Source organism: Pan paniscus, chromosome 17 (assembly GCF_029289425.2).
Source record: "Pan paniscus chromosome 17, NHGRI_mPanPan1-v2.0_pri, whole genome shotgun sequence".
Taxonomy (NCBI): domain Eukaryota; kingdom Metazoa; phylum Chordata; class Mammalia; order Primates; family Hominidae; genus Pan; species Pan paniscus.
This window is the reverse complement of record NC_073266.2, coordinates 65,534,691-65,558,579: the sequence shown is the minus strand read 5'-3', so window position 1 is coordinate 65,558,579 and position 23,889 is coordinate 65,534,691. Positions and strand designations below refer to the sequence as shown.

General features: G+C 48.5%; 1 protein-coding gene across 4 annotated transcripts in view; it reads left to right on the top strand.

Annotated features, from left to right (window-relative positions):
• The window catches only part of ZBTB7C (zinc finger and BTB domain containing 7C), a 386,078-nt gene extending 381,503 nt beyond the window's left edge, over positions 1 to 4,575 (top strand). For all 4 annotated transcript variants that reach the window (XM_034943641.3, XM_055102785.2, XM_034943640.3 and 1 more), the window contains one exon: positions 1,933 to 4,575. In XM_034943641.3, coding sequence (XP_034799532.2) covers positions 1,933 to 2,584 — 652 coding nt within the window. In that variant the 3' untranslated portion in view covers positions 2,585 to 4,575. The remainder of the gene's footprint in view (positions 1 to 1,932) is intronic.
• Positions 4,576 to 23,889: the final 19,314 nt, after the last annotated feature.

Below are 23,889 nucleotides of genomic sequence, written 5' to 3'. Positions count from 1 at the left end.
TGACTCCCGGGCCTGCCATGACCCTCTGGGTGAGCTTGGCAAGTTCCCCAGCTGGGCCTGTTTGCCCACCTACATAGTGGAGGCTTTGCCTAGACCGGTGGTTCTCAGTGTGGGGTCCACGGACCACCACCACCACCAGCATGTGGCAACTGGTTAGAAATGCAAATCCTTTGTCCCTCTCCCCTATCCCAGACCTACTGATCAGACTCTCTGGGAGTAGGGCCCAGCACTGTTTTATTGAGTCCTGATTATGGTTCGAATGCGTCCTTAAGTTTGAGACCCACTGGCCTAAATGGTCTCTGAAGTCCCTTCCTCCTCAAAAATCCAATCATCTAGGTGAAATCTGGGTTACAGAGACCACAGCATGCTGGTAGGGGGTGGGATATCACAGCAGAGAACTATGTAGCCTTGGGGTGGCTGGTGGGTTTGAAAAAAGGCAGGAGCAGTGGGATGTGGAGGGGAAGAGGATGACCCCACTTCCCTTCTCCTCACTCCCAGGGGCTCTCCAGCCTTCCTGTGAGCACAGGTGGGAGGACTGGATCTGTCCTCTCTGATCCTCCTCTCACAGTGCCTGCCAGTATTCATGGGAATGTCCTTTTCTCTCCTGCTCTGCCCCTGGAGAACCATTTTGAAAATGAGAGCTGGTGAGACCTCTAGTGGCCAGGAGACACCAGGAGCCTAGGACCTGCACCTGCTGTCCTAGGATTACGTTAAACAGGGTTTAAATCTGGCCATCTTAGGGAGGACACCTGGACTCCACATCTGTTCTAACCTCAAAGCAGAGCCTGAAATTATAGGCAGATGCTCCACCCAAGCCACACCTGCAGGGAGGAAGTAGGAGACTAGACACAGAGCTTCCTGGCCCCTATGGCCCCACTGGGGAAGGCTGCGAATTATCCCAAGAGGAATTCTTGCAGCCCACCTGCCTATACCTCAGCCACCTTAAGCTGGTTTACCCAATGCTCAGTGTTTATGAAAACAACCCCCTGATGTCAGTTTTCCTGTCAAGACCACCAGGAGGTGTGTGGAATCTAGCTCACACAGACCCAGGTTCTTTCCATGAGCCCTGGACAATGAGAATTGATGTCTGGCACCAGGTTCAGCTCTGGGCAGTGAGGTTAAGCAACTTGCCTGAAGTCACCAGCAAGTTGGTGGTGGGTCTGCAGCTGGCGCAGAGGCTCCCAGACCCCCAATAGGCGCAGGCGCCCCCACCCTACACCATACCTTATCTGTGAATAATACCACTTAAACCCTGCAAAGTTTTGCCCTAGATTAGGCTGCATTCTTTTCGCACCTGGCTCTTTTGTAAACCCTGAAATTGTCTACAGACAAAGAGGAGAGCCCAAGGCTTAGGATAAGAAACCACCATGCAGGAGGTTTGAACAAGGTGTGCCCAAGCTTCTATAGCCTCCCAGATTAGTGCCAAACACAGACAGATCTCAATAGCCCAGGGGCTGGGATGGGACCAGGGACTTTGGGCCAAAGCATATAGATGAACTGGAGGGAAAGCATAAGGTTGCCTGGAGAGAGTGGGTGTGAGATTAAAGTGCAGTCCGGTATCAGCAGAAGTCGCTGCACTATCCGAGGACTATGGTCAGAAATGCTGACTTCTGGCGAAGTATCTTCCCAGTATGTGAGATAAACCCCTAATAGAGTGGGAGTTTCATGACTCTGAGCTCGGGTATAAAAGGAGTTTGGGGGAGTGGGGCTTTCAGGACACTGCTTTTTCTGCATCCCTTTAATCCAGGTGAGTAACCATACCTGTCTAAGGTGGGGCAGCAGTTGAGGGTAGATCTAGCATGAGACCTATTTCTGGGGTTTGACTCCATGGCAGTAGGGAGCCTCGGCTGGTTCTGGAGGAAGGGGGAGCAAAAGGTTAGGAATGGCTCCTGGTGTTCCCTGCGGGACTGACCCCCAGTCTCTGCATTGCAGGCAGGACAAGCTGAAAATCCACATGCGGAAGCACACAGGGGAGCGGCCCTACCTGTGCATCCACTGCAACGCCAAGTTCGTGCACAACTACGACCTCAAGAACCACATGCGCATCCACACGGGCGTGCGGCCCTACCAGTGCGAGTTCTGCTACAAGAGCTTCACGCGCTCTGACCACCTGCACCGCCACATCAAGCGCCAGAGCTGCCGCATGGCACGGCCCCGACGCGGCCGCAAGCCTGCTGCGTGGAGGGCCGCCAGCCTGCTCTTCGGGCCCGGCGGCCCGGCCCCCGACAAGGCGGCCTTCGTGATGCCCCCTGCGCTGGGCGAGGTGGGCGGCCACCTGGGCGGCGCAGCTGTGTGCCTCCCGGGCCCCAGCCCCGCCAAGCACTTCCTGGCAGCGCCCAAGGGCGCCCTGAGCCTGCAAGAGCTGGAGCGGCAGTTCGAGGAGACGCAGATGAAGCTGTTCGGGCGCGCGCAGCTGGAGGCTGAGAGGAACGCGGGGGGCCTCCTGGCCTTCGCACTGGCCGAGAACGTGGCGGCGGCGCGGCCCTACTTCCCGCTGCCCGACCCTTGGGCCGCCGGCCTGGCCGGCCTCCCTGGGCTCCCCGGCCTCAACCACGTGGCCTCCATGTCCGAAGCCAACAACTAGGCTGGTCCCTGTCGGCTCCAGCCCACCAGCCCTCCAGTCCTTCTCCCTCCAGGCCCACTCTACCCTACCCCATGGATCTGAACTTTTCATTTTAAAAACACAAAGGGAAAATGGGAAAATAATAATAATACTATCAGTGATGGCATTTTCCCGGGCTCCTAAAGCAGCTGCCTCCTTTTGCTGGTCTGAGACGGGCATCTTTTCCCAAAAGGCCGGGAGCCCGGGCCTCCCTCCCTGGCTGTCTCTCTGGCTCTCATATAGAAACTTGCACCGGCCCATGCCACGAAGAACTGGGTGCCCAGGGGCACTTAGGAGCTGGGTGAGTCATGAGGGGTCAGGGGGTGGTTGGCCTGGTGCCCAGCCAGCCACAGCAGGAGGAGGTAGGGGCTGGGCATGCACCTTGGTTAAGCCCCACCCCCTATGGCAAAGTCTCTGCCAACACTCCTCTGAGGGCTCATTTTCCAGTCTCCAGTGGCCCCGGGGTCTTTTTGAGAACTACCCACCTGCCACATAGAAAGAAATGCTCTGTTGGCAGGGAGGCCTCCTGGAACCAGTCAGGAACCAGGCTCTGGAAGGCCCGGGCCATTTCTTCCCTGACCTGTCCTGTGACCTTGACAGGTCAGCCCTCTGTAGCTCAGTGTCACCTGGCTATGGAAGGGGCTGGTAACTGAGGTTTCCGCCCTCCACCTCTAAACACATACACACCTATCCCCCCAGAGAATCACAGAGATGGTAGAAGCTTTGTACTCCCCAAGTCCATGGGGAAACAGTTTATCTTTCTGGAGTTAGTTTTATCACATCCAGCTCTATATTAGCATATTAGCATAGGTGAGAAATATGGCCAGACTAGACAGAGATCAGGTCATCAGGGGAGCTTCCGAGCTTCAGCAAAGCCCACAGGTAGCTCTGCGAACTCAGAATGCTACCCTACCTTCCCTGCAGGCCGCTGTTCATGTCTGGACCCCTGGGGGCGCTATTTAATGTTTACCCCCATCTCCAGTGCCCCCTCCAAGGCTGTGCAGTGTCTTGGGGCTCTCAGGGCCAACATCGAAGAGATGGGGGCCACCTCTTAACACCTGGCAACAGTCTCCCCTCATCCTGATTCCTGAAAACAGACAAAACACCGGTTTCTAGGGTTTATCTGTTTGTTTTTTGAGTTGAGGTTTCCTCAGGGCCTTGGCATTGCTAGTGATGGTCCCCTTTGCTGTGTGAGAACCCCCTCGACCCCTTCCCTCCTCGCTCTGGGGATGAAGTGGGAGTATTTGGCTCCCCATTTTTGACAAAAGGGCTCAGTGCAGGGAGGTGGAGGCCTCTGAGGTTTGAAGGGCTCTGTGAGTTAGAGTTGTCACATGTTCTCCTGGTTCTTGAATTTGCAGCAGGTCCTGAAAAGGAAGGCTCTGCTGGCCCCGTGCCTTCCTGACCTTCTCTCTCCTTCCCTCCCCTCTCTTTTCTTGCCAAGTTTGCTTTGGTTTCTGAGCAGCCCAGAGAGGAGGAGGGTTCATCCCCAGGGAGAGCCCAGGGCTGGAGTCCCCAATCCCTGTGCTGTGGGCACAAAGAGACTTCAGCTCTTCCTGTTGCCTTGGCTTTTTCCTGAGCAAAAACACAACAAACAAAAAGGCCAGAGAAGAGCACAGACTCTGTCCCTCTCACAACTCTCCAGAAGAGACCCCCTGATTCTTCACACCACCGGATGCCACTCCAGCCAGCAGGATTGCTACACACACCCTCTGTTCTCAGAAGTCATCTGCCTGGGCAGCCGCCTCTCAGATTCCTGTCTTCGTTTCAGACACTTTTCTCTGAAGCATGCCCATGTCCACCAGCCAACGTGCCCCCTTGTCCCCCCCATCAGCCAAGTGATTGGGGCTGAACCAGACTTTAAAAGAGAGGAAAAAAAAAAAAAGGAAACATGAATAAATTGGAATCCAGTGGTGTTGGGGCTTTTGTTTTTATTTTGTAAAGGTGATGACTTCTTATAAACTCAATTTTTCAGATGACTGGTTAGTTCTTTCTGTTTTTTCTTGGCTGCAGTTTGGAATTGTACATTGTAAAATATCCAAAGATGTTGAGTACTGTATGATCAAGAACTTGAAGCAAATGGGTTGTGGGGGGAGGGGTGGTTGTGTTTTTGTTTTGCTTCAATTTTTTTTTTTTTTTTTGATGTTTCAATTTCCCTGTCTGTCTGTGGGAGAACTTTGGAATTTTTTCTATTTATAACTCTTTTTTTATGTGATTGCTCTATGTAAAATGACACTCAACAAAGTTTGCCTTAGTGATTCAAGGGACAATCTTCCATAACTTCGGTCGCACGCCACATCCCGCCGAGAAAAACTCTCAGCTAATTTTCTGGCCTATTTATTAAACAGTATTAATTGACTTGATTAAATTATATTGAGAGTTGCACTTCTGTGAGATGTGACTTCTGAAAGTTCACAGGACAGCAACAAGCCAGTCTTAAGGTTTTTAATTGTTGGGTGTCATAAACTTAAAATAATGTCAAAGACACCTTAACAAAGAAAAAAAAAAAAACCTTTGACCCTTATACTTTAAAGGACAGTGTTTTGAGTAAAAGTGAGCTATGCTTGCTTAATGACCTGGTGAGAGTGATTCCCCCTTCCAATTGCCGTTTCAGTTATCCGGGGGTGTTGCATGGTAGGGAAGGCAGAACTCAATTCTCAGTAGTCTCTTACATTCCAGCTTTGTAAGGCATGGTTGGATCTTAAGCTTTGCAGCACCTGTGGGCCTGAGTGCGAGGTGTGCGTGTGTGTGCGTGTGTTCACAAACGTGTGCAGCTACACCCCAGGATGTGTGAGCAAGGGAAGTCCTGCCAGTTCCCCAGCCTGGCATCCGGAATGGGCTCCGGCTGGCCCTGCTGCTGTCTGGGTCTCCTTGCTCTCACTTCCAGGTGCTGGCATTGGCCTCCTCCTTTCTTCACCTGAGCCTCTTTCCCAAAGAACATTAGATCCTAAAAGAACCTAAGGTAAAGGAATATACTTCTGTCATTGAATGGAGTCAGCTCTACTTACAACCCACAGCCCAGACTCTTGGTAACACTGTTCTTCGAATTGCATTTCTGGAAAACCAAGGGTCAACCCGGAGCCTCTTTTCTATTTTTGATTCCTTTCTTGCTGTAGTAGGCAACGTCTATGCAGCGTTTCTTGGTACAGAGAAAAGAACAGATCCGGGTTTCCAATTTAGACTCCTCCAAGCTGTGTGTCTTCAGTCTAATCACCCCTCCACTCTGGTCTTCCCTTCCCTCACCTCTAGTAATAAAGGAAATGGGGTAATCAGAGCTTCTCGAAGTTCTCCATCTAAACACCCCTCAGCAGAGGGGGCCAGCTGGTTGGCAAATTGGGGGCAGAACACTAAAGAAATAGCCCAAAGTAACCTATCTGTAGTGTAAAACTCTGAAGTCTCCTGTTTTGGCTTTGAAATTCATGCTTCTGCATTCTATTACATAACATTTGTCTTAATATAAAAACATCGTTTTGATCGACTTGCCAGTTAAGTGACTTGCCTTTTCCCCAGAATCTTCTAGTGAAGTCGAACTGTTCCTTGGCCACCCTACAGCTTTGGGAGGCCCCAGCCCATGGCTGAGGGCTCGGGGTAAGCATAGCCCAGTGCAAGAAATGCAAGGCCAGCTGCTCGTCAAGATTCTGCTCAGCTCGGCCATTCTAGGATCATGTGGTCCTCATTCTGGGGGTCAGTGTCCACTGAGTGATGTAGGTGAAGATGGAGAAGGGGAAGGGAACTGGGCCCAGTGGGCCTTGACCCCTGGGTGCTCCTGATCTCCTGTGAGTAAAATCTCCTTCTAGCCCTGGCCAGGTGGGAATTCCATGGAGCCCGGCCATGTGTGACCTGCACCCTGGGACCCCAAGGTGCTAAGGGAGGTGGGGTCCTGACAGCAAAGGAGCCTCCAGTGGAGGGAAGAGGGAGTGAAGGAAGGAGGATGAGGCCTCCGAAGACAGGCCAAAGAAACCTGTGCAGCTTACCTGGAGAAGAAGTCTTAAGGAATACATGAACAGGCCTTGGGACTTCAACAGGTGTGTTGGGGAGGGGAAACTTTCACCAAAAATTTGGCCAACCCAAGCCAATAGGAGAGAGATTGCAGGAGGCAACTGGGTGCCCAAAAAAAGGAAGAGAACTTCCTAACATCTGGAGTTGCCCTAAAGAGGAACGAGGTCCCTCGTGAAGGAGTGAGCTCTCAGTCAGCACAAGAGTTCAACACTGCCTCTCAAGAATGTTGGAGACCTGGCGCAGTGGCTCAGGCCTGTAATCCCAGCACTTTGGGAGGTTGAGGAGGAAGGATTGGATTGCTTGAGGCCAGGAGTTTGAGGTTCCAGTGATCTGTGATCACACCACTGTACTCTAGTTGGGGTGACAGAGCGATACACCCTGTATCAACAAAAAAAAGAATACTGGAGAGGAGAGTCTCTAGGGTTCCTTCCGTCTAATTTGTGAAAAGGTGAATACATATCCACCATATGACCATGGAAGAAGAATCATGCCAGAAGGAGTTGGGTGACGAGTGAAAAAGAAGCACTGGGCAGATTCACAAAACTCAGCGTGGTGGCCCAGGGCTGCTGACCCCATTCTCCCTAAACCAGTCACCTGCAGCAAGTTGGGGCCAGAGAAGGGGACTCCATAGAAAAGCCGTGGTTCTTATTTAGAGCCCCCAAACATGTGACGAGAACAGTAAAGACCCAATGGGAAATAAGACCCTCATCTCAGGCCTTTATCTGACCCAGAGTCTGCCCCTTCCTGAAGAACAGAGCCCTTTACAGACCCCACTCCTCCTTTCCTGGGGCCTGGACAGCTTTTCCTCCCTGAGGGAACTCTGAGCTCACTGCAGAACAGGCAACCAGCATGTAAAGGGCACTTCCAGAACAGGGCACAGCCGGGTGCCCTGTACGTGGCCCTTCCCCTCTGAGAATGGGTGAAGTTGGGACTTCATAAGGGCAGCAGGGTCAGTCCCCCAGCTAGAAGCATGAGCCGGCGGGTGTGGGGGGCCCTATGGAAGGGAAGTGCCAGGCAACACTCATGCCAAGGGACCTCCAAGGACCTGGGACATCCTGGGACAAATTCCAGAATGAGGAGGTTTGTATCCAGTGAATTTCCCTCCCCAACTCCCCTGTGTCCTCCTTTTCTCTGCTCCTAAGTCCTTCTTCCTAACACAACTACCCCTCTGGGTGTAGACACCCTTTCTCTGCCCTCCCCTCTGTCCAAACCTGCCCTGAAAGGAGTCACCAAATGTGAACGTGATTCAATGGCTCCCTCTCCTGGCCTTTGCCACCCTGCTCCTCATTCAAGGTGGAAAGAAAGGCCCCTTGGCAAAGCACTGTCAGATTGCCAGCAGCAGACAAGCCTGGTTTCTCTGGGCAGAGGAGCCTTGAAACTGCACCCTTGAACAGTTACTGGCCTCGCAGCTCCCGCCCATCCCTCCTTCATCCCACTTCCTGGCTCAGAAAGGGATGGGGAATGTGGGACCTTTCGCTCCTTTCAGGTTTGAAGGCTGAGGACTGAGTCAGACAGGAATTTCCATAAATTGATGGAAGGAGGATTCCCTGGGGAGATCCTGCTCCTTTTTCCTCCTTGGCACACCCTGGGCAGGGGCTGCTATGACCTTGAGTGGCAGTGCCCACGTGGCCTAAACCAAAACATATGGGTCCAGAAAGGGCCTGACATGTAAAAACAAAACATCTCAAATTTGCCCTGGAAAACCTGGAACCTGGCCACATTATCTGCAGCCAGACACACACACACTCACACACACACACTCAGTCACTGGACAAATGGTGCATAGGCTGATGTCATCTCTCCTTGTAACAATAGGAGACACGACAGTGCATGCGCGAGACCCGGGAAAGCCATTTTCCCCACAGGTCACCCTGCTGGAATATGTATAATGCACACTCACATTTTCATCCTTGCGCTCCCCTCTTTAACCATGAACGCTGACCCTGACAACAAAAACAAAAGAATAAACAAATAGGTTTCCAGAATAAGGAAGGAAGATAGCGTGAATTAGATCATTTTCCCATGTTCCTCTCACAATTAATAAATGAAGTACAAACCCTCTGAGTAACATAGGTGCCCTTATGCCTTCTTGGAGACCCTTGCTTCCATGAGTCATCTGGTTTCAGCCCCAGGAGGCACGTATCAGCATCCCTATTCATATCAGTCGGAGTTATTCGTCAAACACCAGAAGCCACTTCAGCTAGCTTAAGTAGAAAAGGCATTTACTATAGGAAATTAAGTCTCTTTCAGAATTTTCACAAAAGCCAGAAGAAAGTCAGGCCGGCAGAGCCACCAAGATCGGTTGTCCAGGTTGCATACTGCACAACACCATTACATTTAGAGGCTGCCATTCACGCCCTAGACAGATTGGTACATTTGTGTACTAAAGAATTTTCCAGCAGAGGGCAGTAAAGCATCTTGAAGGGGTGCCTAATTGTCTAATTTGCACAAAGTCGCCAAGTGGACTAGGGGTAGCTCACAGCCTGGAAACAAGGAAGCCCAGAACCACCCAAGCCACACTGTGTCAGATCGTTGCAGCTCAGGCCCTGGGCACGGGGACTCTGTCTTGTGGGCCCCCCTCTCCACCAGTGTCTCCTGGGAAAATGGGTGCCACACTCTGCACTCCCTCACACTGCTCTCTGCAGCGTGAAGTCTAATGCTGGCGCATCTGTTTGGAAGAGCCCAAGACCCATGCCCCCACCTGATCGCAGCTGCCTGGGAAAGCAAGCGCCTGGCTCCGCTGGCCTGAGAAGGAAAGATTCATGATGTCAATTCTCCAACAGAAGAAGAGTTTCATTAATGCTGGGGGGCCTCAAAACGTGATATGTCCATGCCGTATTCTGCAGATGAGAGGCCTGAAGCTCCAAGTGGCAAAATGGTGAGGATAAGGCCACCAGGCAAGCTCTAGCAGAGCCGGAACTGGAACCCAGAGCCACTAACCCCAGAGCCAGGACTGGAACCCAGAGCCACTAACCCCCGGACCACGGTGCCGCCCTGCCCCCTTTGAGGTGGAGGACCAGAATGAGGCCCACTGTTCCCACTAGGAACAGAAGTCTATTTAGACAAAGCACATTCTGGGGTTTTCCTCCTGATACCTCAGCCCTTTACAGATATTGGTAAATACTCCTTCCCAGTGTCACCCACCCCAAGTCAAGGGAACATTGCCTTCCTAACTGTAAGCGCTGGTCATCGTGGTTCATCAGCATGGGTGGTCTAGGTCCCCTCTCTCCCTCAGCAGCAAGTACAGCCATAGAGGCTTTCTCGTCACATTCGGAGCCCAGGATGCCTTTAATCCATACCTCCCTGCTGTTGCTGAGTAGTCAGCTCTGTGCTGAACCTCCCTCCCCAAAATGGGGTTTCTGAATTCAATCAGCACTGCAGAGTCGGGTGTGTCTTGTAATTAAAATTTTTTTTATTCTGCCATTTCAACATCCTTCCCATAGGAGCCACACTCGGAAATGCAAAAGTGCATTTTCATTTCCAAATAGCTGGGACTCCCAAGCAGGGGGGCCTTTGTGGGGGTAGCAAGGACATAGCAAAATGTGCCACTGTGGACATCCAGGGAACACAAGGGTTCACTACTTGACATCCTCCTCCAGACCGAGAGCTCCTGTCAGCTGGAAAGTATTTGGGAGGCTCCGACACTCCCAGTCTCAGTTCAGGTTTAGCCTTCCACCCTGGGGGGTGCTGGCAGACTGGCCCAGTGCTTCTGTCAGGGTAAGAGTCCCAGTGTCACTCAGTGTTCTGGCTTAGCCTCTTCTTCACTCATAAAAAGGAGGTGACAACACCTACCTGGAAAGTCCCCGTGGGGTTTGGGTGGGACATGCGCAACACTGGCCCTTCCTGCCACTCAGTAGATGCCTGAAAGTGTGGGTGTCTTTTCCTTTTTAACATCAATAACATTTAAAGTAATTATACCCATTGATCTTTCCTTCCCCTTTTCCTTTGCTTTTCTTGTGTTCTTAAAATGGAAAAAAGAAGAAAGGGAGGGAGGGGAGGAAAGAGAAGGGAGGGGAGGAAGGGAGTCAGGTTAGAAGGGAGTAGAGGAGGGAGAGGAGGGGGAGAGGAGGAGGTGAGGAGGAGGAGAAGGGGTAGAAGGGAGGAGAGGAAGGAGGGGAGTCAGGCTAGAAAGGAGGAGAGGAGGGAGGGGAGGAGGGGAGTTGGAGTAGAAGGGAGGAGAGGAGGGAGGGGAGTCAGGTTAGAAGGGAGGAGAGGAGGGAATGGAGGAAGGGAGTCAGGTTAGAAGGGAGGAGAGGAGCGAGGGGAGGAGGGGAGTCAGGTTAGAAGGGAGGAGGGGAGTCAGGTTAGAAGGGAGGAGAGGAGCGAGGGGAGGATAGGAGTCGGGCCAGACGGGAGGAGAGGAGGCAGGAGAGGAGGGGAGTTGGGGTAGAAGGGAGGACAGGAGGAAGTTGGGAGGGGAGTTGAGATAGAAGGGAGGAGGGGAGTCAGGTTAGAAGGGAGGAGAGGAGGGAGGGGAGTCGGGTTAGAAGGGAGGAGAGGAAGGAGGGTAGGAGGGGAGTCAGGTTAGAAGGGAGGAGCGGGGAGGAGCGGAGTCAGGTTAGAAGGGAGGAGAGGAGGGAGGGGAGGAGGGGAATCAGGTTAGAAGGGAGGAGACGAGGGGGAGGAGGGGAGGAGGGGAGTCGGGTTGAAGAGAGGAGAGGAGGGAGGGGAGGAGGGAGCCTGCTTACAGTGCACCTGCAGGAGCCTCTACCCCAGATCCTGCTCCTGAGGGCAGACTGCTACTGGAGTCTTCAACCCTAAGCTGAGGCACAGACAAGGGTGGCTGTTTGCTGGGGATGTACAGGACAAAGCCAAGGGTGGAGAGAGAAGACGGTGGCTGCAGGCTAAGGGCTGTAGACTGCTGCTGCCCCCTATCCCCAAGATGACTTTCTGGCCCAGAATTCAGAAGACCCTGAAGATTGGAACTAGAACCTGGCTTTCCAGGTCTTTCTGAAGGTCTGCTTGCCAAGGTAGGAGGATAGAACACAGTTTAATGAACAGCTTGTTAGCTTGGTTTGTATGTTTAAATATGTAGCCCTGTGATATGTGGACCTCTGGTATTCTTGCTCAGGCCCTGCAAGTGTTGGTGAAGGACTGACACTGGGATCCAGGCCCCGGAGGTTCCGTAAGTTCTATTTAGGAAAGATGTGGTGTGTGGAAGTCTGGATGGGGGAGGGGTGGGCTGGAGGCTGCATTTGCATTTTGACTTCATGTGATTAAAGGAGCTGACCTCTGTAGGGGGCCGGCAAGAAGTGTCCTCATCTTCCTACCACTTCCCTTCACCCCACTCTGCTGGTTCTCCCTTCTCCAACTCTCTACACTTCTAGAGGATTCCATACCTTTTCAGGTCACTCACAGGCAGGTATAAGAAAAGCTTCACTTTCAGTTACTTAAATAGCTCGGCCCAGTCTAATATCAAAGCTTCCATCTCTCCCTCATCACCACATTCCCATTCTACACTCCTTCGTGCAGCTCAGGCCTGGAGCAGGCTCAGGCAGGTGCAGCGGGGACAGATGTGAGGTCTCCTTCCACTCTGCACCACGTCCTTGTACACACAGGCTGCTCTGGGGACCAGCAGAGAGGAGAGATTCAGGAGAAGGACAAGATCACACCTGCAGGTGGACAGGGCCGTCTGAGAGGCAGGTGTCCAAACACTGGTTTGTTCCCTCCCCAGTGGGACCCGAACCCCTACACTGTCCCCTCAGGCTGATTTCCTACAACACCTATGGAATCCCCATAAACCAACCTGGGTCCTGATGTCAATTACATGGGGGAGGATGGTCAAGCCCCTCCGTGTGACACTGGGAGCTGCACTAAATATCCTCTTGCCTGAAGGTGGGTCTCATCAATTGTATAACTAGTCCTGGGCCCCAACATTGGTCCCTCCTTGAATGGGGACCTATGACAGAAGAGACACTTGTGCCCTACAGACAAGTTTCTGCAGGCTCCACCGGGTAACCTGCTGGACATTGAGATGCACTGACCTTTAAAATGCCTTTCCCTGGGGCATGGCTGTAGGTCCTGGAGAAACTTAATTATAGTCTCCAACTTTATTTGATTTGGACATCAAAGACAAGCGTCTCTCTAATCTTTATAGTGAGACATACATAACAAAGAGAGCCCAGCAAAAGCACTACATGCAAAGACTTGTAGAGGGTGTTCATTCTTCCAATGCATCGGCCAAGGCTCTTGTATACAAGTGAGGAGAGACCAACTCTTAAGCAGAAAGGGGATTCCTTTAAAGGATACTGTAGCTCAAAAGACTGACAGGAAGTTGGAGAGCCAGCCTCAGGAAGCAGGCAGTGACTGAAAGAGGCAGGACAGGCTGGGCACAGTGGCTCACGCCTGTAATCCCAGCACTTTGGGAGGCTGAAGCAGGAGGATTGCTGGAGCCCAAGAGTTCAAGATCAGCCTGACAATATAGTGAGACCCCATCTCTACCAAAAAGTTAAAAATTAGCATGCACCTGTAGTCATAGCCACTTAGGAGGCTAAGGTAGGAAGATTGCTTGAGCCCAGGAGGTGGAAGGTACAGTGAGCCGTGAGCCGAGATCATGCCACTGCACTCCAGCCTGGGCAACAGAGCAAGACCCTATCTCAAAAAAAAATAAAATAAAACACACACAGAGGCAGAATATCAATAAAATGGGTCAAGGTGATGGCCCAAGAATAGCCTTGCTAGGGGGCTGCCCTGGCACCAACACCAGCAGCACTAGAAGCATGACTATTGTGTCATCTGCACTACTCTCTCCAGATGCAAAGTCCCAGATAGGAGCATCCTAATGGCCAGGGCCAAGACACAGGTACCCCAACTTTAGCTGCCAAGAGACTGGAAAAGGATGTTCCTGACCCTCTTAGCTTCTGCCTCACACTAGTACTCACTTAATGGATGTGTCTTCACAAACAGAAGTGTGAATGAATGCAGGATAACCCAAAAGTGACGCAGCTTGAGTATACTGTTCGATGTATACAGAGTATACAGTTTGGAGTACATGGTGTGCTCTACCTGAGAAAAATGGTCACATCCCATTACTCTCATCCTTTCGTATGAGAAAGAGACATGATTATGGCTTCTAATGCCAATAACAGGATCTAACCATTGGTTTAGAGTTTCATATTTCAAAGCCTCTTATTATGATTTGGGGATTTTGAAAATTTCCTTAATCATCTATTATTTTCAATCCCTTTTTATCATTGCTAAGGATAGACTGATGGGGTTACCAGAAATTAGGAGGCTGGTTTCCAAGACTTCCCCTGCCACTGATCCTTTGTGCAACCCTGAGAAAGTTACCTCAACTCTCCAAGCCTGCACTTTATGATCTGGAAAATGAGGGGGTGGACAAGATGATCTCCAAGATTTCTTTCCACTCCCACACTACAAGATTCCATGCCTCTGCCCGCATTTGAAAGAAGCTAATTTCCCAATCAAAGGCCATCCTCATCTCTTTCCAGAATTGAAGTTGCTCAATAGGCAGCATGGGCAGGATCCAAGGTTGCTTGATGTAAACATTGTTGAGAATGACTGCACTCCAGGACCAAAATAACGCACTGGAAAGGCCATTCAAGCCATATTACCAAACAGCACACAGATCTGTTTCCACTTTTGTCTTTCCTGTATGGGGGAGCTTGCTAAATATTCTTTTCTCTCACATGCACACATGCATGCATGCAGACACGCACGCATACACCTGCAACATTATCACTGAGGCTTGGAGTTGCATCTGCGGTGCTCTGGGTAAGAAGCTTTCTTTTTCATGGATTTTACCTTACTTGCAGATACAGAACAAGTTTGTGGGCTTTCTTTCAGTTTCCACTTCATTTTTCACTTTATTCTCCATGTTGGATAGATTATCTGTCTGTAGACGTGTCCACATATGCTGAATAGAATCTGGCTAGGGATGTCCAAATACTGGCTTTCTCTAGGGTGACCATCCTCTCCACACTCAACTTCCTACTGGAGAGGTGGGAAAGAGGAGAAATGAGGGTGAGAGTGCAGTCTGATGGAAAGTGCCTTTGAAGTGAACACTTGAGGGGCCTAAGTAGATATATGTGCCTGGTTCCAAGTTTTGCCTAAAGATAAATTAAATTTCCATGACCAGACACAATGTTGTACCTTGATTTATGAAGTGAGGCAGCTTCCCAGAAGCCCTGAGGGTGCTGTGGAGATGGTGATGCAGAGGAGTGTGGCTGGGCAACAAGCGGACAATAGGTCTGGGATGTGTGAGCCTGGCGAGTGACCCCAGTGTCTCCTCTCAGGACCACTCTCCCGCCAAGTCCAGAAACAGAATTCCTAGCAAGAAAACACAAGCTCACAAAGCACACATACTACTTTATGTAAAATACACAGACCTTTCTCACATTAGTAACTGGAAAGCCTCCCTTACAAGTATTTTTATTGATTTATTATTTTTATTTTATTTATTTATTTATTTATTTATTTATTCATTCATTCATTCATTCATTCATTCTGAGATGGAGTCTCTCTCTGTCACCCAGGCTGGAGTGCAGTGGCGCGATCTCGGCTCACTGCAAGCTCCGCCTCCCTGGTTCAAGCGATTCTCTTGCCTCAGCCTCCCGAGCAGCTGGGACTACAGTCACGCGCCACCATGCCTGGCTAATTTTTTGTATTTTTAGTAGAGATGGGGTTTCACCGTGTTAGCCAGGATGGTCTTGAACTCCTGACCTCAGGTGATTTGCCCACCTCAGCCTCCCAAAGTGCTGGGATTACAGGCGTGAGCCACTGCACCGGGCCAGTATTTTTATTTTTTAGAGAAAAAGTCTCACGTGTTTGCCCAGGCTGGAGGGCAAGTGCAAGGTCATCGCTCACTGCAGCCTTGAACTCCTGGGTTCAAGCAATCCTCCCACCTCAGTCTCTCAAGAAGCTGGGATTACAGGTATATGCCACCACACTGAGCAAATTTAAAATGTAATTTTTTTAGAGACAAGGTCTCACTATGTTGCCTAGGCTGGTCTTGAACTCCTGGCCTCAAGCAATCCTCTTGCCTCAGCCTCCCAAAGTGCTGGGATTATAGGTGTAAGCCACCACACCTGGCCTCCTTACAAGTATTTTTTAATCAGTCCCACACCACAGTGTTCTGAGGCTCTCTAAGATGCTCTGACACTGGCCCTTGTAGCAGCTGGAAGGTGGGAGATGCAGCATCCTCAGATGTACCTGGAGTAGGACTAGGAGAGAAGGATCAAGCAAAAAGCATGGTTGTGGTGGCAGGGGCAAGGGACAGAAAAAAGGAATGGCAAGGTAATCCAGTCACTCACAAGTGAAGGGAAACAAAAGCAACCTGTCAACCTGCCAAGTGGGTATATATGCTTCAACAGCTACAAAAAAGTAAGATTTAAATGACTGAGTCAGTTTTTCAGTATCCATGATGTCTAAGAATTCATCAGGGATCTTTCCTTATGTGGAATTTCATGGAAAATTTGCCACCTTATGTCCCCAGCCTTTGACCCATTTTGGATCACTTAAATATAATGGAGCTGAAGATGCCACTTCCATCAGTTGCCGGTTAGGATATCTTGGACCAACTTTTCCATTGATATCATTTAGAAATTCTAGAAAAAAATAATTTTTAAAAAACAATACTGCTTAAAGGCATCAGAAAGCAACTGAGGAAGCAAGAATTTGTGGGGAAAAATCCAGAAGTAAGCCAAGAAAGGTGAGCCAGAAATGTGGGACCACTTTTCCCCTTGACTGATGGGGAGCCAGCAATTTGGGACCAAATTCCCCTAGCTGACTTGCCAAGAGACTGAGAAACTGAGCAGAGCATCTCACAGTCTCAAGAGGCTCAGGACATACAAGCGAAGTTTAGAGACAATTTGAGAGGATAGCTCTCTGCCAGGCGCAGTGGCTCATGCCTGTAATCCCAGCATTTTGGGAAGCTGAAGCGGGTGGATCACTTGAGGCCAGGAGTTCAAGACCAGCCTGACAAACATGGTAAAACCCCGTCTGTACTAAAAAATACAAAAATTAGGCAGGCATGGTGGTGCATGCCTACAGTCTCAGCTACTTGGGAGGCTGAGGCAGGAGAATCTCTTGAACCCGGGGGGCAGAGGTTGCAATGAGCCGAGATTGTGCCACTGCACTCCAGCCTGGGCAACAGAGTGAGACTCTGTCTTGGGGAAAAAAAAAAAAAAAAAGATAGGTCTTGATTTTAAAAACCCAGGCTTTTGGTTGAAATACAAAAGAGCTACACCCTAGTGGGTATGACTGAAGAGAAAATAGGCCAGTACTCATGATGACTAAAGTCATACTGAATCCTGAATGAATTAGGGTGAATTGCTCTTAGCCTCAGGCTGGCAGGAAGTAAAAGCAAATCCTCTCTGAAGGAAGATAGCATTGTTCAGAATTTCAAATTGATTTCTGCTATTTTTCATATATGACATCCAGCAAAACCAACAAGGCTTGCCAAAAGACAAGATCCAAACAAAAGCCAAGAGAAAAAATAAATAACATAAATGAACTCACAGTAACTATGTGAGATGCAGATAAGTTAATTTGCTTCACTATAATCATTTTACTATCTATATGTATGCCATAACATCATGTTGCAAACCTCAAATATACACAGTAAAATTTGTTTTAAAAATAATAAAAATTTAAAAAAGAAAAGAAGTTCACAGAATATCCAAATTTGAAAATTACTGGAAACAGATTTTAAAATAACCATAATAGATAAATTCATGGAGTTAAATAATAAGATAAAGAATTCTGGCAGAAACCAGAAAGTATATTAAAAAAACTAAATGTTAAATTTGTAACTAAAACCACAGTATATGAAATTAAGAATTTGATGGCTGTGTTTATAAACAAATTACATTCAGTTGAAGACAGGATTAGTGAACTGGAAGATGGAAGAAAATTTCCAACTGAAGGACAGAATCAAAAGGATAGAAAATGAAGAAAAGAGCAGAAGAAAAAAAAATATGTGATGAAAAGTATTATACATATAACTGGTGTCCCAGAAGGAGAAGAGAAAGAGAATAGGACAGAAGTAAATTTTAAGGGATAAACATTGGGAATTGTCCAAAACTAATTAAAAAAATCAAATTATAGATTAAGAAGCTCTGGGTACCCCAAAAGGATAAATACACACACACACACACACACACACACACACACACACACACACACACACACACCCCTAGGCATATCAGACCAAAACTGCTGAAAACCAAAGACAAAGACAAATCCTAAAAACATCTAGAGAAAAAAGACCTGTCTTAAAAGAAGCAACCATAAGACAGACAGCTGACTTCTCCACAGAAATAAAGCAGCCAAAGGTCAACAGACTAGTATTTTCACAATGCTGTAAGAATATAACAACCAATTTAGAATTCTGTACTCAGTAAAATATCTTTCAAAAATGAATCTGAGATTAATTCATCATGTAGACACCAAAAATCAGAGATAATCTGTCACCAGTAGAACCAAATTAGGAAATGCTAAAGGGAGATGAAAATGATCCCAGATAGAATCACAGACATGCAGGAAAAAGTAGGGAGACCCAGAAAAATTATATATGTAGGTAAGTCTAAATGAATGTTGGCAATATGAAATAATGCAATAACACTTTTTAATGTGTTTTAAAATATAAATTAAAATATGCCACGATACACAAAAACAGAAGAATAAATGGAATTAAAGTGTTCTAAGATCCTGGGCATGGTCAAAGTACCAATTTATATTAGACTTGTGGATGCATGTTTTTATCTCTAAGAAAACCAATCAAAATAGTTGAATAATGCATAATTAACAAACTACTAATGGAGAAAATGGAATAACAACAACAAAAACCCAAAGACAGCAATAGACTTACAGTAGACATGAAGGGCTTTAAAGTAAAATAAGGTCAGTTACAGAAAATTTGTAAAGTTAGGATTTTTGCATATTTAAGTCTTGGCAAGTAAATGTTGACTCTCATCTTTCACACCAGTAAACAGGGAATTGTATTACAGTGTGATAAGGTACAGTATGGGCAAATTTAGGAGGAGTTTTTCTATCAGATATCAAAATTTACCAAGCTACAATAGTTAAGTCATTGTATTATTGGTGCACAGATAGACAAATAGACCAGGAGAACAGAATAGAAAATCTAGAAACAGACATATAGGACAGTTGATTGATAATAAAAGATGCGCTACAGAGTGGGAAAAACATTGTCTTTTCAGTATCTGGAGTTGGGTAAAATGGATACCCATGTGAAAAAAATGTGAAACTTGACCCTATCTCACACCACACATAAAAACCAATTCCAAGTGAATTGTAGATTTAAATGTGAAAGACAAAACAATAAAGCTCCTACAAGAGAATACTTTCATGGCCTTGGTGTAGGGAAAGGTTTTTAAAACTTTCCGGTAAATGCTTCAACCATGGAGGAAAAGATAGATTAACTAAACTGTATTAAAATGAGAAACTTCTGTTGATCAAAAGACATCATTAAGAAAGTGATGTCATGGAGCAGAAGAGAAGAAAGAGAAGTAAAAGAGAAGGCCACGGAGCAGAAGATGTTTACTACACCCAAAAGAGACAAAGGGCTTGTATCCAGAATGTTAAAATAACATTCCTAATCCCATTAGGAAACTGAATGAGAGTCTTGAACAGGCACCACACCAAAGAGAATACCAAGATGGCCAATAAACAGGAAAAAGTGGTCAACTCTTTCAGTCATCAGAGTAACACAAATTAAAACCACAATGAAATGACACTACGCCAACACCAGAATAGCTAAAAATTTTAAAGCTGACAATACGAAGTGTTCAAAACAGTATGGAGCAATTGCAACTTTCACAGACTGTTGACGAGAACATAAATCAATACAATCACTTTGGAAAACTGTTTGTCAGTACCAACTGATGTCAAACATATGTGAACCTTGTGACCCCACAATTCTACTCCTAGCTATATGCCCAAGAGAAATATATCCATATGTTCATCAAAATACAATTATAGAAATATTTATAAGCCGCATTATTCATAATTGCCAAAAACTGGAAACAGTGCAATGGCAAAATAGATGCATAAATGGTGATAAGTACAAGAGGGGAAGAAAGAATGAAAGAAAGAATGGAAGGAAGGAAGGAAGGAAGGAAGGAAGGAAGGAAGGAAGGAGGGAAGGAAGGGAGGGAGGGAGGGAGGGAGGGAGGGAGGGAGGGAGGGAGGGAGGGAGGGAGGGAGGGAGGGAGGGAAAGGGCTAGAGGGAGGAAGATAGGGAGAGAAACAAGTAAATAAGCTAGCTCTTTCCTAGAAAATAATTTCACCAACGTTTCTGTGACATTCAAGAAAACAACTGGGACTTGGAAACAATTAAAAATAAATAAACAAAAGTATGCCACTAGACTCTAAAGTCAGTGGTGTGGGAAGAAGAGGTTATCAGTGTTCAGAGGAGAGAAGACTCCCACAGAATAGGGCTGTCAGGAATGAGCTCAGGGAGGAAGGGGCTCAGAGGGCCCAGGATCCTGAGAGGGGTTTAGTAAGGTTGGTACTGAGCCCCACAGATTCCAATTCTAACATTATAGGAAGTCTCCTTCTCTCCATACCTATGCTCCTGCCCCAATCACACCCTTGTTAGCTAACCTGGACCATAGCAGAAACATTCCCCCTCTAGATTCCCAGCCTCCTCCCCACCTTGCGTCTGTAAACCTTGACTTCAATGGAAACCAGAGTGATATTTTCAAACTGTCACCCAGATGCTGTCACCTGCGTGCTTCCTCCCTGCCTACAGGAAACAGTTCAATCTCCTGGGGGCCAAAGCACTTCAGTGAGACATCTGATCTTGCCTGGCAGCCCCCGCCCAGGCTCTTATTGGCCCCTGGCCTCCCCTCCTGCCTGCCAGACTGAAATTCCCTTCCCACTCTGCTCCATCTGCCGACATCGCCCCACATTTGAGGGCTCCATCCAGCAACACTTCCTGGGTAACCCCTTCCTGACCTCCCAAGGAATAGGGACAACTCCCTTCCTCCGATCCCCTTGGGGCCCCCTGCCTACACCTATGTGACCTGGTCACAAACCTGTCTTCCCTACCAGACCTGGGCTCCATGGGATCATTCCAATTCCCTGCAGACTGACACAGGGTCTGGCCCCAAAGAAGAGCTCCATACACACTGAGTTAACAATCAATGCTATCTTGTACTTTCTAAGTACACTTTCCCCTTGCAAGTTGCTTTTATGCATGATTTCATTTGATTCTCAGAATAAACCCCCCAAATTATCTCCATTCACCAGGTGCAGAAGCTGAGGCTTAGATACATGGAGGGTGTGGTCCAGGCCCATCTGGGAGTGTGTACAAGAACTCCCACCTGCCCAGAACATTGCCCTGAGGACAGTGGCTTCTCTCTTCCAGGTAGCTCCTTTAAAAGCCACTAGGATAGACTGGGACTCCAATTCTAAAGCAGTTCAGTGAGTCCTCCACAAAAGATTTCCAGAAGTCATTCCCAAACATTCACCTTGGCCTTTCCACCACATCCACCACCTCCTCCCTGAGCCAGCTCTTCCCCTTCCAGTGAGAGCTTTCCTCACTGCCCTGAGTGACCCCACTGATCTGCATGGGCCCAAGCTCAGGGCAATGGGCACCAACACCAAACCTGCAAGAAACCTACCCTCTGTGCCTCAATAGGTCATCTGCCCGGCTTCCATCAGATCCTGCCTGGCTTCCTTCATGACCTGGTCTGCAATGCTAACTATGGTGACGTGAAAGGAACATTTCAGCCAGGAAAGCAGGCTGCACAACCACAGTGCACTTTCACCCTGGCAGTGCAGGGATTTGCCGCTGTGTCCCTCCTGTCCCCCCATCTCTCCCCAAAACCTCTCCCCATACCTCTGATCTTCTTTAACCTTGGAAGGACCAAGATGGAGGCAGCAGCTGCAAGCTCACTTTCCTGTCCCCATCCTACCTCCCCACCTCCTCACACTATCTGTTGCCTCCCCAGCCTTCACCCAACACACCTGCATTCCAGAGGCTTCAATGGCAAAGTTTATGGTCAAACCACCCTGGTCTCCTACTGAGCGGAGCCAGCTCCTGACAAGGACCTTATTCCCAGGACCCCTAGAAGCCAGGACCTTACTGCAATTTCAGGATATTGAAACATGCATCCAGGACAGCCTCAGCACAGAGGACTGAGGCCCCTGCCCAAGCCCCATACTTTTGAGGACTCCACTCGGGCCCTCCTCCTGCTGTCTCTCTCCCCACTGGTCAGGAGTCCACAAGGCAGGGTTGGCAGATAAAATACAGGATGCCCAATTAAATTTGAATTTCAGATAAACAAATAATTTGGGGGGTATAAGTATACATTTGGGACATACTACTATTAAAATATTATTTGTTGATTATTGATATGGTTTGGCTGTGTCCCCACCCAAATCTCATCTTGAATTCCCACATGTTGTGGGAGGGGCCTGGCTGAAGGTAATTGAATTATGGGGGCAGGATTTTGTGTGCTGTTCTTGTGATAGCCAATAAGTGTCACCAGATCTGGTGGTTTTAAAAAGAAGAGTTCCCCTGTACAAACTCTGTCTCGTTGTCTGCTGCCATCCATGTAAGACATAACTTGCTCCTCCTTGCCTTCTGCCATGATTGTGAGGCTTCCCCAGCCATGTGGAGATGTAAGTCCATTAAACCTCTTTCTTTTGTAAATTGCCCTGTCTTGGGTATGTCTTATCAGCAATGTGAAAACAGACTAATGCAATTATCTAAAATTCAAATTTAAATGGGTGTCCTGTGTTTTAATTCAGCGGTCCCCAACTTTTTTTGGCACCATGGGCCAGTTTCACGGACAATTTTTCCACAGACAGGGCACGGGTTTGGTTTCAGGATGAAACTGTTCCACCTCAGATCATCAAGCATTAGTTAGATCCTCATAAGGAGCAGGAAACCTAGATCCCTCGCATGCACAGTTCACAATAGGGTTCTCGCTCCTATGAAACTCTAATGCCTGATGATCTGACATGAGGCAGAGCTCAGATAGTAATCCTCATCCACCTGCTGTTCACCTTCTGCTATGCAGCCCACTTCCTAACAGGCCATGGACCAGAATAGGTCCACGCCCAGGGGTTGGGGACTCCTGTTTTAATTTACTAAATCTGGTAACCCTAGCACAAAGTCAAGGGACATGCCCACCTGGAGCTCATGCCCTCCCTTTCGGATCATGCTTCAGGTACCCAGGGCCCTGCCCAAAGGTCCTGGGGCCCACATGGACGAAGATTATTATCTGAGCTCTGCCTCCCGTCAGGGGCCCACTTTAGGGCCTCTGCAGGTCCTCTTCCTGCAGCTGTCTGCTCTCACCAGTGTACACACTACCGGGCCCGAGGATTAGCCTGGGGGTGTTTGGCTCTCGGGTGGGGATGGAGCTTGGGCTGCAGGCTGGGTGTCCATGCCTGCTCTGCAAGATCCTTACGGTGAAGTCAGAGCCTGGGCTAGGGAAAGGAAGGGGCAGACCACCGACCAGGGCTTCCATCTGTACTTCCGCCCAGCCTAGTAATGTTTCAGCAGGCCTGGCAGCAGGCACAAATGGCTCCTCCCGGAAGCCAAGCAAGGCAGTCCACACCTGTCACTCCTTACCCACTTCCCACCTGCAGAAGTGTCCAGGTAGAGGAGTGGAGTCCCCTGAGGGAGCCTGTTTGCTGGCCAGGGTGGGACAGCGCTGTGGTCATGCCATTACTGGCTTCATTTTTCAGGAGAGTATCCCAGGCCAGGGTTGCAGGAAAACTGGTAGCCGATTGGAATTTAGTGGCTTTCCTATCAGGAAGCTGACAGGGCCCTGGCAACATCCCTGAGCCTCAGTGTCTTCAAGGGCAAAAGGGGAAGAGTTCCTACCTCTTGGATGGTTGTGAAAATTAGCATGATTCCATAAAACTATGGAGACAGTAAAAAGAGCAGGAGTTGCCAGGAGTTGGAAAGACGGAGGGTTGAATTTCTGGAGCAGTGAAAATGCTGTGTGATACCAGAATGACATGGCCTTACACATGTCATACCCATGGAGTGTACAGCACCAAGGGTGAACCCTAAAGAAAACTGTGGACTTTGGGTGACCCTGATGTGGCAGTGTAGGTTCACAATGGCAACCAATGCACGCCCTGGTCTGGAGGTCGAGAGTAGGGGAGGTTGTTCGGGGGTGGGTACAGGGGGGAAATGAAACTTTTTGTACTTTTGGCTCAATTTTATTGTGAATCTAAAATTGCTTGAAAAAAATAACGTCCATTAACTTTAAAAATGAGGTATGGTAAAGAACGGACGAGTGCTTACACACAGTCATTCAACAGGCATTTACTGAGTGCCTACGACG